Source organism: Rattus rattus, chromosome 2, assembly GCF_011064425.1.
Source record: "Rattus rattus isolate New Zealand chromosome 2, Rrattus_CSIRO_v1, whole genome shotgun sequence".
Taxonomy (NCBI): domain Eukaryota; kingdom Metazoa; phylum Chordata; class Mammalia; order Rodentia; family Muridae; genus Rattus; species Rattus rattus.
Window position 1 is genome coordinate 151,502,731 of NC_046155.1, and position 12,633 is coordinate 151,515,363.

Genomic DNA, 12,633 nt, shown 5'->3' on the forward strand with positions numbered 1-12,633 from the left:
AACAACAATACCAATCAACCAGAGCTCCCAGGATTAAACTACCATCCAAAGAGTACACATGAACAAACCTATGGCTCCAGCTGCGTATGTAGCAGAGGATGGCCCTGTTGGGCTCCAGAGGGAGAAGAAACCCTTGGTCCTACCAAGGCTGGATCTCCCAGTGTAGGATAATGTCAGGGAAGGGAGGTGGGAAGGATTGCTGGGTGGGTGGGGGAAAGGTGATAACATTTGAAATATAAAGAAAAAGTATCCAATAAAAATAACTGACAGAAAAATTCTTTTTTGTGGAAATGACTTGTTTCAGGCTTCCAAGTGCAGTTCAAAAACTGCAGCGTCTTTCCCATGTATGGGACAAATTTTATGTCTCATTTGCTCTAGTACCACTTTGCCGAGATAACTCAATCACATGTCTGTCCAGAGAGCTAGAGTCTGGAAATAAATAAACTGTGGGTCAACAGTGATGGTGGTCTTTCTTCCAGGCTTCTGACACAGCCCTCAGATACTGACACATGAATAGAGTTGACCACTTGGAATGCCATAGAAAAATGAACAGTAGGTGACATCTTAAGGGAAGTCTTTCTCAGTGCTGTACACATTTTCATGATAAAATCATCCAAAAATTCTCTAAAAGATTGATGAGAGATAGAATATAGTGCAGTGATAAAATGCCTGCTCCAGCACCAAATACATACATAAACCTGGCAGAGATGTCAGGCAATAGTCTTGTCATGATAATTCCAAGGCTGATGGCCCTTGCAGTGACTAATAAATTTTATTTTAAGATGAATAAATAGGACAGGCAAGATGAGTCCATACAGAAAGGTATTTGTGGCCAGGTCCAATCATCTGAGCTCAATACCTGAGGCTCAGACCTTAGAAGGAAAGAACTGACTCAATTGTTCTCTGACCCATACTTGTACTTTGCAGAATACACATATACAGGAAGGAAGGAAGGAAGGAAGGAAGGAAGGAAGGAAGGGAAGGAGGAGGGAAAGGAAGGCAGGAAGGAAGGAGGGAAGGAGGGAGGGAGGGAAGGAAGGCAGGAAGGAAGGAGGGAAGGAGGGAAGGAGGGAAGGGAGGAAGAAGTTAGTATATTTAATGTCAAAACATCTAATTGCCATAAGGTTCATTTTATACCATTGAAATCTTTGCTTCTGTTTTAAAATCTACTGAGAAAAAGAGGCAGAATTAGTCATACATGGGAATGAACTAAACCATTAAGTTACAAAGAAAACATAATTTGATCTATGTTAACTGAATATTTCCTCAATTTCTGGTTTTTTTCAATGTTATGTTGATGGAATTTATCAATAATGTCTCTTCTAAAAATTGTGTCTGCTGCTGTCATGTTAATAGTTACAAGCTCTGTGAGCTTGTTTGCCTGAGGCAAGACCAGTAAGCCTCACCATGTATAAATATCCCCGGTCCCCACAGCCTCTGGGAGAGTCCATTTGCTCAGCATTTGCTCAGTCTAGAAGCAAACTGAGCGCCATGCGGCTGAGCCTGTGTCTTCTGACCTTTCTGGTTGTTTGTTACGAAGGTGAGTATTGTTTGGGATTAATCCAGCCACAGCTCCTGGTAAGTTTGCCCCTTTGAACAGGTGGTGAGTTTCTGTGCCATGAAGTTGGGGTCAGGAAAAGATGATTATTCTAAAAATTCCCCCCAACCTCTTTTATTAGCTCCCAAAGGAACAAAAGCTCCAGATACTTTCTCTTGCTGAGGAAGCTTTGATGAGGCAGAGTGTCTGGAAACAACCAAAGAGGACATTAGAAACAAAGTTCAGAAAGGGAATCTATTTGTTGTACTATTTTTCACTTTCTTGTATTGGAAAGTAACCCGAAAAAGTTCTCCATTCCTAGTAGTCAATGTTCTCTGAATCTGTGAATAATAAATTTTCAAACCTCTCAACTTGACTCTAAGAATAAGCAAGCCTGTGTAGTCTGATCAGTTTCTTGGGGTTCTACCAATAATGTTAATAGAAACAGTGTGGTCATTATCAATAAGATGTTTGTTTTTTCTTAAATTAATAAATTTTCACAATCTATTGCATCCTACATACTCTATGCCTTAAAAATTAACTAAGTCTCATGGGCAATTACCCCCTGTTTCTTCTCCGCATCTCCTCCTGCCTAACCAGCTACCCCTCATCCTATAGCCTACAATATTTTCCTACAATATTTTCTGATGGAATCTGCTTAAGGCTCATATCAGTCACTGCTCAGGCACCTCCTAGGTATAGTATCTATGTGTCTTTGGGAAAACTGGCTCTGGTGGCACATACCTCTGATCCAAGTTAAATGAGGTTAAATATATGGAGCTTGGGTCTGAGTCCAGTGCAGGCCACTGCTGGAGATTTTTTTAAGAGCCTTGAAGGGAACGTGGAAACTAGATTAGAGAAACACAATTTCTTCAGTTCTTATGTGGACAGTCAACATACATCTTTACAATCCATAAGATGGATGCCAATTTGCCCTTGTCAACCTCCCTAGAAGTGAACCTGAGCGTCACTGTGCAAACGCAAAGTTTCTCCCAGGTTCTCAGATGCACCTGGGTATGATTCAAAGCTGATCAACTCTTTACCTTGAACTGTACCTGTTGCCATGACCTAATCTGTCAATTTCAAATTGTTACCTCTCTACACAAAAGAATCTACTCACTTTTTACTTTTCTTATCTCTTATAAAATTCTGATGTTCATGTCAAGTTGGACAACACAACAATTACTATTTTCAGTTGTACAAGACTCATAAAAATGCTAGTGGATATGAAGTTAAACCTGAAACTTTTAATGCTAAGAAAGAAAATTTCAGGAAACCATAGAAGATTGGGGAGTCATTGGTGTGGACTAAAATAAAAAACAGAAGGAGACAACAATAATGTTCCTTCAGTCCCTTGCTGTGTGATCTTCAGGATTTCATACAGGAACAGGCAAGGGGCCCAATATCCTCCATATTTTGTCCAGTCTTCAGTCTCAAGTCAGAGAAATTCATACAAAAACATATTTAAAAATAAAAAGTAGCCATGGGACCTGGGAAGCAGAGAAAGGTGGATTTCCACGTGTTTGACTCTCAAAGTTAGAATGGTCTACAAAGTGAGTTCCAGGACAGCCAGAACTACACAGAGAAACTGTCTAGAAAAACAGGAAAGCAAAACAAAACAAAAGTGATTAATGATACTTTCACTTTGCTCACACTTTCCAGCTAATGGCCAGACCTTGGCTGGCCAGGTCTGCCAAGCTTTTCAGGATGTAAGTATAACCTTCTTACTAAACCCTGAGGAAGAACTGAAGAGGGAACTTGAGGAATTTGATGCACCTCCAGAGGCTGTTGAAGCAACCCTAAAAGTGAAGCGATGTATAGATAAGATAATGTATGGAGACAGACTTTCAATGGGAACTTCATTGGTATGTTCATATTGCTTTACACACTCAGAAGGCCACAATCGAAGTTGATGTGATTGTCTCTTGGGGCCACATGGATGGGGAAGAACTACAGGACATTGGTGATAGGTTGGTTGAGGAATACACTGCTAATCTGAGTTCATTTGTAAACAGTTCCCAGAATAGTTGCCTCATTGTAGTTTTACCCGAGATACAACACTCTTGTGGCATCCTAACAAGGCCAAATAGGGTTCTAGAAAAGTAGGTTTTATGGCTCAATCTGCTAGGGACTTTGACGAAGTTTATATCTGCACAATGAATGGATATTATCTCTATTGAATACTATGGGGGATGTTGGTAAAATCCCACAGATGGGAGGAAGGAACCTGGAGACAACTTCCTTAAAATCAAAATATGGGTAGGATACATTTCTCTGCCAAATTTGCTCACACTGCCAGGAACCTGAGGGCCTCCTGTTTGCAGTACTTCATACCCACTTCAGCCCTGGATCTACCCTGGTTAACCCATTAGAAGGAAAGTAGAGGCCACAATTTTAAATCATCTAAAGAAGTTATGCCTAGGGAACTGTCCCCTTCTAATCCAGAGAAGTAGGGACCTGAGCAATGCTGTGGTCACTTGACACGGAAAGAGCTCCCATTTATATGCATTATTTTATTTTATTCCCTGAGCACACTTTATGTTTTTGTCTTTCTATGGTGCCCTCCATGGACTCTTAATTTGTTACCATTTCTTCTCCAGGAACTGCCTGACTCACCTCACCTTTCTTTTCTTGCCTTCTGTTTATTTGCAGGTATTCATTATGTTGAAATGTGATGTGAAAGTATGGTTACAAATAAACTTTCCAAGAGGTCATTGGTTCTCAGAAATTAACTGACCTTCACTGCTCAATGTGAAGGTTTCAATATCTTGCACTAATAAATTACTCTCCTTGCGTATTAACACCTGTCTGTTACACTAAGTCTTGGGTCTTACATTGGATTAGTTTTAATTTTTAAAAGTGTATTTTCAGTGATGGTAATAAGTTACAGAGGTCATCTCTATCAACGTGACTGTCAACCCTGAGGTTCAGGCATCAGGAACACTGCCCTACAAGTAAGTTTGCCATTTCTGTGAGACCATAAAGGAAAATGATCAAAGCTGAAAGCACACATTGGCCTCTTCTGTGGCCACTGTTCTAAACTGACTTACTACCCCAGTACATCATGCCATTCATGGTCTAAGTACTCCACCTGAGTACTTCCCATTCAACCTATGGTAGTACTTAGAACAAGCCCCCTATTCTAAAACAGAAGCCCTGATTGTCGTAAGCTTCACTGCAATAGGTTCACCATCCTTTTCATCCCTTTCATGAAGTGCAGAGCAATTTCTCAAAAATTCAAATATCTTGTGTCCTAATCAAAACTATATATTCATTTATAATTAATGGCTCTTACTATGGCTTTTATGAATATCCACATTTTCTGCCCTAGTAAAGCAATCATGGGTTTGTACCATGTCAGGGCACAGGATAAAATGAAAGAAAAGGAAAAGAGGAGGGGTAGCTATGCCTACTGCCTCCTATTCTAAATGTGGTCCATATCCTCCAGTCTTATGGGGTGTGGCTTATCCTAAAGGAGAGTATGGACATGCTTCACATGTTCAGGTTACAAATATGTCTGCCGTTTATGTCTGAGCAAGTAAACAAAGAAAAGCAAAGACTCTTCCAAAATAGAGATACAACCGCCAGCTACACAAATAGTACATACATGCATAAATGTTTCAGTAAAGCTGCTGTCTCAATCACATTACATCTAATGGGAAAGAAATTGAGGTAGAATGTTTCATGAAAAAGAATGGTAAATCTTAAAACCACTGTGTGTAACACAAAACTCAAAACTTAAGGAAACAATTGAAAAACAGAACTAAAATTTTAAAAGCCAGGAAATTTTTCCAGAATTAAAACCATATAAAATTGAAAAGGCCACAGTAACTAACTGCTTTTCTACATCTATAATATCTTGGTGATATTGACAATTTCAATGAAGGAAAGTCTTCTGAAAAAACAAGCAAGACAAAAAACACTAAGTTTTTTCAAAGTAGAGGAAGTAAACATTAAATCTTCAGGGTAATGTGTCAGACAAGAAGTTGCTTCTATGTAACCCTGTGAAGGAGACACAGAAGTGGAAAAAGGAAAAGAAAGAAAAGGGAAAGGAAGGGAAGGAAGGGGAGAGGAGGGAAGGAAGGGGGGGAGGGGGAGGGAGGGAAGGGAAGGGAGGGGAGGGGAGGGAGGGGAGGAGAGGAAAGGAAAGGAAAGGAATTTGCCAAGTGTGGTAGACTATGCCTTTAATCCAAGTACACAGGAGGCAGAGACAGGCAGATCACTGTGGATTCCAGAACACCTTGGTCTACAAAGCAGGTTCAAGGCTATCCAGGGCTACATAGTGAGATCCTGTCTCAGAAAGAGGAAGAAAGGAGAGAGAGAGAAAGGGCCTCCTTATGAGAAAAGAGAAGGTGTCAGAGATACAAAAGTAACAGTACCCTTGAAACAGTCTATGAGCCTGTTGGGGTGGTGCACTCCACTAGGATTTGCTGAAGGAGGCAGAGGCAGGAGGATCATGAGTTCAAGACCAGCCTGGGCTACACATTTTTTAAAAAAAATTAAAAATAAATAAAACAAAGAAACATGCTATGAAAAAGACGATGGCAACTTGAAGAACAGAAACCAATCACAGGTCACTCCAGCTGCATGGCAACCAGGTAGAGGAGTTGTGATAGTTGAAGGCCCCCACAAGCTCATCCTGCTTAGAGCCCTGCATCAGGACAAGCCCAAATCCTCACAGGTTTAAAGACCGGTTGCAAGTCAATGTGGCGGAGAGCACAGGGACTCAGTACCATCTTAAGAGAAAAACCCACCATTTGAAACTGACTTACCGGAGGGGCCTGAGAATGGATAAGTGGATAACATTTAGAGTCTGAATTTAACCTGTCAATTGCAGCATGAGAGATGACCCTGGGAGGCATTTGTGGGGAACTGCAGGGACACACACAAACTGGCTGAAAACTCAAGTCTCCAAGTAGCTCGGTTTAGGCAGTAAACTGCTCAAGGGAAAGGTTCAGTGCTTGGTATCAGACATCAACTCCTGACAATAGCTCAGGTGATACTTACTAATCACTGAATTTTAAAATTCCTCTTACTTTTTGTCATTTACATATTCATTTAAATAGGCTTCTTTTGATTATTGAGTGTTCCTACATACTTTTAGTTTTCTTTTCTTATTTTAAAATTATTAGTTTTTTTAACTTACTTTACATTCCTACTGCCCCCTTACCAGTCACCCCCTCCCGCAACCTATCCCCCTCCCCCTCCCTTTCTCCTCTGAAGAGATAGGAGCCATCCTAAACATCCTCCAACACTAGCACATCAAGTCTCTATCAGGCTCCCACTAAGGCCAAACAAGGCTGCCTAGTGAGATCATATCCCATGTACAGGGAAAAGTTTTTAGGAGAGTCCCTGCCCCAGTTGTTTGGGACCCACATGAAGACCAAACTGCACATTAGCTACATATGTGTGGAAGCTTAGGTCCAGCCTGTGTATGGTTGGTGGTTAACTCTCTGAGAGACCCAACAGTCCAGGTTAGTTGACTCTATAAGTTCCTATCCCCTTCAGGCCAGTATGGAATCCTTCCTCCTATTCTTGTATAAGAGTCCCCAAGCTCAATCCACTGTTTGGGTGTGAGTGTCTGCATCTGTTTTAGTTAGCTACTGAGTGAAGCTTCTCAGAGGACAGCCATGCTAAACTCACTGCAGGCATAACCAAGTATCATTAATAGTGTTAGAGTTTGGTATTTATTCATAGGTTGGGTCTCAGGTTGGGTTGATTATTTGTTGAGCTTTTCCTCAGGCTCTGTACCATTCCCCATCCCTGCATTTCTTGTAGACAGGATAATTTGTGGGTCCAATGTTTTGTGGGAGGTTTGGTGTCCCTATCACTCCACTGGGGTTCTTCCCTGGCTACAGGAAATGGCCTCTTCAAGCTCCATCTCTCCAATGCTGTAAGTCACAGCTAATGACACCACCATTGATTCTTGGGCACCTCCCTTATCTCTGATCTCTGTCTCTTTCTGGAGATGCCCTTTACCTCCACACTTCCATCAATTACAAGTTTCTATTCATTGTCATAGACATCTAGCCATTCCTCCTGTCCCTCCCCAAACCTGATCCTGTAACCCCCATTATGTTCCCCATCCCCTCCTGCCCTCAGTTCCCTCCCTTCATCTACCTCTTATAACAATTTTATTCCCCTTTCTAGGTGAGATCCAAGTATCCTTGCTTGTGCCATATTTGTTTACCTTCTTTGTGTCTGTGGAGTGTAGCTTGGTACCTGTATTTTATGGCTAATATACACTTATCAGCGAGTGCATACAAGGCATATCATTTTAGGACTGGGTTACCCCATTCAGGTATTCTCAAGTTCATTCCATTTGCCTGCAAAATGTTTGATGCCTTGGTTTTTAATAGCTGAATAGTATTCCATTCTTTAGACGTAGTACATTTTCCTTACCCATTCTTCAGTTGAGGGAATCTAGGTTGTTTCCAATTTCTGGCTATTACAAATAAGGCTGCTACCAACATAGTTGAACAAAACTCTTTGTGAGATGTTGGCACATCTTTGGGGTATAGCTGAGGCTTGAGGTAGAACTATTTCCAGTTTTCTGAGGAACTTCCAAACTCACTTCCAAAATGGTTGTGCAAGGTTGCACTCCCAAAACAATGAAGTAGGGCTGGAGAGATGGCTCAGCGGTTAAGAGCACCCACTACTCTTCCAGAGGTCCTGAGTTCAATTCCCCAGCAACCACATGGTGGCTCACAACCATCTGTAAAGAGATCCGATGCCCTCTTCTGGTGTGTCTGAAGACAGCTACAGTGTACTTATATATAATAAATGAATAAATCTTTAAAAAAAAAAAGTGAAAGCCAAAACAATGAAGTAGTGTTCCTCTTGCTCCACATTCTCGCCAGCATGTTCTATCACTTGGAGGTTTTCTATTGATTCTAAGAGCCATCAGATGGAAGCTCAGGGTCATTTTGATTTGCATTTCCCTGTTTAGAAAGGAATCTGAGCATTTCTTTAAATGCTTCGTCCTGTTCAGCTCTGAACCTCACTTTTTTCTTTTCTTTTCTTTTTTCTCTTTTTTTCTTTTCTTTCTTTCTTTCTTTTTTTTTTTTGATATTTTTTATTAGCGTCTCAAATGTTATTCTGTTTCCCAGTTTCCTGGACATAAGCCTCCATCCCCTTCCCCTCCCCTTCTTCTGTAAAGATGCTCCCCCTCCCCATAACCCTCCCTTCACATGCAACCCTGAAGTTCCCCTAAACTGGCGGGGGCAGGGGGCATCCAGACTTGTCATGACCAAGGGCTTTCTCCTTCCATTGGTACACAACAAGGCCATCCTCTACTACATATGCAGCTGGAGCCATGGATCTGTCCATGTGTAATCTTTGAGTAGTGGTTTAGTCCCTGGGAACTCTGGTTGGTTGGCATTGTTGTTCTTATGGAGTTGCAAGCCCCTTCGGTTCCTTCAATCCTTTCTCTAACTCATCCAACGGGGACCCCATTCTCAGCTGAACGGTTTGCTGCTAGCATTCGCCTCTATTAGACATGCTCTGGCTGAGTCTCTAGGAGACATCCTGTCAGCATGCACTTATTGGCTTCATCAATATTGTCTAGTTTTGGTGGATATATATATGGGCTGGATCCCAAGGTGGGGCAGGCTCTGAAAGGCCATTCCTTCAGTCTCTGTATTAAACTTTGTCTCCATATCCCCTCCAATAAATATTTTTGTTGCCCCTTTTAGGAAGGATTGAGGCATCTGAACTTTGGCTGTCCCTCTTCTTGAGCTTCATGTGTTCTGTGGATTATATCTTGGGTAATTCGAGCTTTTGGGCTAATAGCCACTTATCAGTGAGTGCATAACATGTATGATTTTTTGTGATTGAGTTACCACACTCAGAATGATATTTTCTAGTTCCATCCATTTGCCTATGAATTTCATGAAGTCATTGTTTTCTCTTTCTTTTTTTTCCCCCCCTCTGGAGCTGGGGACCCAACCCAGGGCCTTGCGCGTGCTAGGCAAGTGCTCTACCGCTGAGCTAAATCCCCAACCCCTAAGTCATTGTTTTTGATAGCTGATTAGTATTCCATTGTGTAGATGTACCACATTTTCTGTATCCATTCCTCTGTTGAAGGGCATCTGGGTTCTTTCCACCTTCTGGCTATTATAAATAAGTGAAACATAGTGAAACATGTATTCTTGCCCAGGAGAGGTAAAGCTGGGTCCTTAGGTAGTACAATGTCCAATTTTCTGATGAACCCCTAGACTGATTTCCAGAGTGGTTGTAACACTTTGCAATCCCACCAACAAGGAATGAGTGTTCTTCTTTCTCCACATTCTCACCAGCATCTGTTGTCACCTGAGTTTTTGATCTTAGCCATTCTGACTGGTGTGAGGTGGAATCTCAGGGTTGTTTGGATTTGCATTTCCCTGATGACTAAGGATATAAAACATTTCTTTAGGTACTTCACAGACATTTAATATTCGTCAGATGAGAATTCTTTGTTTAGTTCTGTGCCCCACTTTTAATAGGGATATTTGGCTCTCTGGAGTCTTACTTCTTGAGTTCTTTGTATATTTGGGAAATTAGCCCTCTATTAAATGTAGGGTTGGTAAAGATCTTTTCACAATCTGTTGGTTGCCATTTTGCCCTAATGACAGTGTCCTTTGTATTACAGATGTTTTCAAGTTTTATGAGATCCCATTTGACGATTCTTCATCTAAGAGCATAAGCCATCGGTGTTCTCTTCAAGAAATTGTCCCCAGTGCTCATGTGTTCCAGGCTCTTATCCACTTTTTCTTCTATTAGGTTGAATGTATCTGGTTTGATGTGGAGGTCCTTGATCCACTTGGACTTAAGCTTTGTACAGGGTGATAAGCATGGATCGATCTGCATTCTTCTACATGTTGACCTCCATTTGAACCAGCACCATTTGCTGAAAATGCTATCTTTTTTTCCATTGGATGGTTTTGGTTCCTTTGTCAAAAATCAAGTGACCATAGGTGTGTGGGTTCATTTCTGGGTCTCCAATTCTATTCCACTGGTCTATCTGTCTGTCTCTGTACCAATACTGTGTAGTTTTTATCACTATTGCTCTGTAATACTGCTTGAGTTCAGGGATAGTGATTCCCCCAGAAGTCCTTTTATTGTTCTCTTAGTGTCTGTATGACATCTGTCCAGGATCTTCTGGCTTTCATAGTCTCTGGTGAGATGTCTGTTGTAATTCTGGTAGGTCTGCCTTTATATGTTACTTGACCTTTTCCCCTTACTGCTTTTAATATTCTTTTTTTGTTTTGTGTATTTTGTGTTTTGACTATTATGTGACAGGAGGAGTTTCTTTTCTGGTCCAATCTATTTGGAGTTCTGTAGGCTTCTTGTATGTTTATGGGCATCTCTTTCTTTAGGTTAGGGAGGTTTTCTTCTATGATTTTGTTGAAGATATTTACTGGTCCTTTGAGTTGGGAGTCTTCACTCTCTTCTATACCTATGATCCTTGGGTTTGATCTTCTCATTGTGTCCTGGATTTCTTGTATGTTTTGGGCTGGTAGCTTTTTCCATTTTCCATTATCATTGACAGTTGTGTCAATGATTTCTATGGAATCTTCTGCTCCTGAGATTCTCTCTTCTATCTCTTGTATTCTGTTGGTGATGCTTGTATCTACAGCTCCTTGTCTCTTCCTTTGGTTTTCTATATCCAGGGTTGTCTCCCTTTGTGCTTTCTTTATTGCTTCTATTTACATTTTTAATTCCTTCACCTGTTTGATTATGTTTTCCTGGAATTCTTTCAGGGATTTTTGTGAGTCCTCTCTATAGGCTTCTGCTTATTTATTTGTGTTTTCCTGCATTTCTCTAAGGGAGTTCTTCATGTCTTTCTTGAAGTCCTTCATCATCATGATCAAATGTGATTTTAAATCTAGATCTTGCTTTTCTGGTGTGTTTGGATATTCAGTGTTTGCTTTGGTGGGAGAATTGGGCTCAGATGATGCCATGTAGTCTTGGTTTCTGTTGCTTGGGTTCCTTCGCTTGCCTCTTGCCATCAGATTGTCTCTGGTGTTACCTTGTTCTGCTATTTCTGATAGTAGTTAGACCCTCCTATAGGCCTGTGTGTATCAGGAGTGCTGTAGACTTATTTTCCTGTTCTCTTTCAGCCAGTTATGGGAACAGAGTGTTCTGCCTTCAGTTGTGTAGTCATTCCTGTCTACTGGTATTCAGGTGTTCCTGTGGGCGTGTGTGTCCTGAGTCCACCAGGCAAGTCACTTGGAGCAGAAAAGTTGGCCTTACCTCTGGTCTTGGGACTGAGGTCACTCCTCGGGAGCTGTATTTCAGTTCTCCATGAGGGCAACAATCAGAAGGTCCTACCCCGCCTTCACTTGGGACCCCGTGCACAGGGAGCCCAGATGGCACTAGGCGTTTTCCTCTAGAGTCAGAAATGTGGGTAGTGAATAGTCTCCTCTGACTTCCTAGGCATGTCTGCTCCTCTGAAGGTCTAACTCTCCCTCCCAGGGGATTTGGTGCAGGGAGCTGTTTGACCAGGTCCCTTCAGATCTGGGTGTTGTCTGGACCCCAGTGTTGAGTGCCCCTATCTTCCTGTTCCCAGGGCCCTATCCTTACCCTTCTTTTATTCTTTTCTTTCCTCTCCCCATCAAGCCCCTTCCCATCCCCCTCCCTGAAATTCCCCTACACTGTGGGATCCAGCCTTGCTCCTGTGTTTTTGTGACCTGAAGCCTCCAGGTGGGCTGTTTGGAGCAGAAGAGTTGGTCTTACCTCTGCTTTCAGGTGTGTTGGCACTCCTGATGACTAGCTTCTGCTCTTGGTCCAGACAGAAAAAAATGATTTCTTTCTTGATAGACTTGTATTTATTTTCATATAGATCATTCACTTGTTTGGTTAGAATTACTCCAAGATATTTAATATGATTTATGGCTATTGTGAAGGGAGTTGTTTCCTTAATTTCTTTTTCAGACTTTTTATCATTTGTATAAAGGAAGGCTAATTAAATATAAATTAATTTTATATATGGCCACTTTGCTGAGGTTGTTAATCAGCTGGAGAAGTTCTCTTGTACAATTTTTGGTATGCCAATTTGTATCCCCTTGATCTCTTGGAATCTCGAATGGTTGAGAAGCACCTAAAGAAATGTTCAA

General features: G+C 41.4%; 1 protein-coding gene across 1 annotated transcript; it reads left to right on the forward strand.

Moving 5' to 3' along the window:
- Nucleotides 1–1,464: 1,464 nt before the first annotated feature.
- Nucleotides 1,465–4,338, forward strand: LOC116894325 (prostatic steroid-binding protein C2). The gene is made up of 3 exons (XM_032896021.1): nt 1,465–1,540; nt 3,200–3,402; nt 4,190–4,338. Exons 1-3 carry the CDS (start codon nt 1,492–1,494, stop codon nt 4,271–4,273), a joined length of 336 nt encoding a protein of 111 aa, XP_032751912.1. The 5' UTR covers nt 1,465–1,491; the 3' UTR covers nt 4,274–4,338.
- Nucleotides 4,339–12,633: the final 8,295 nt, after the last annotated feature.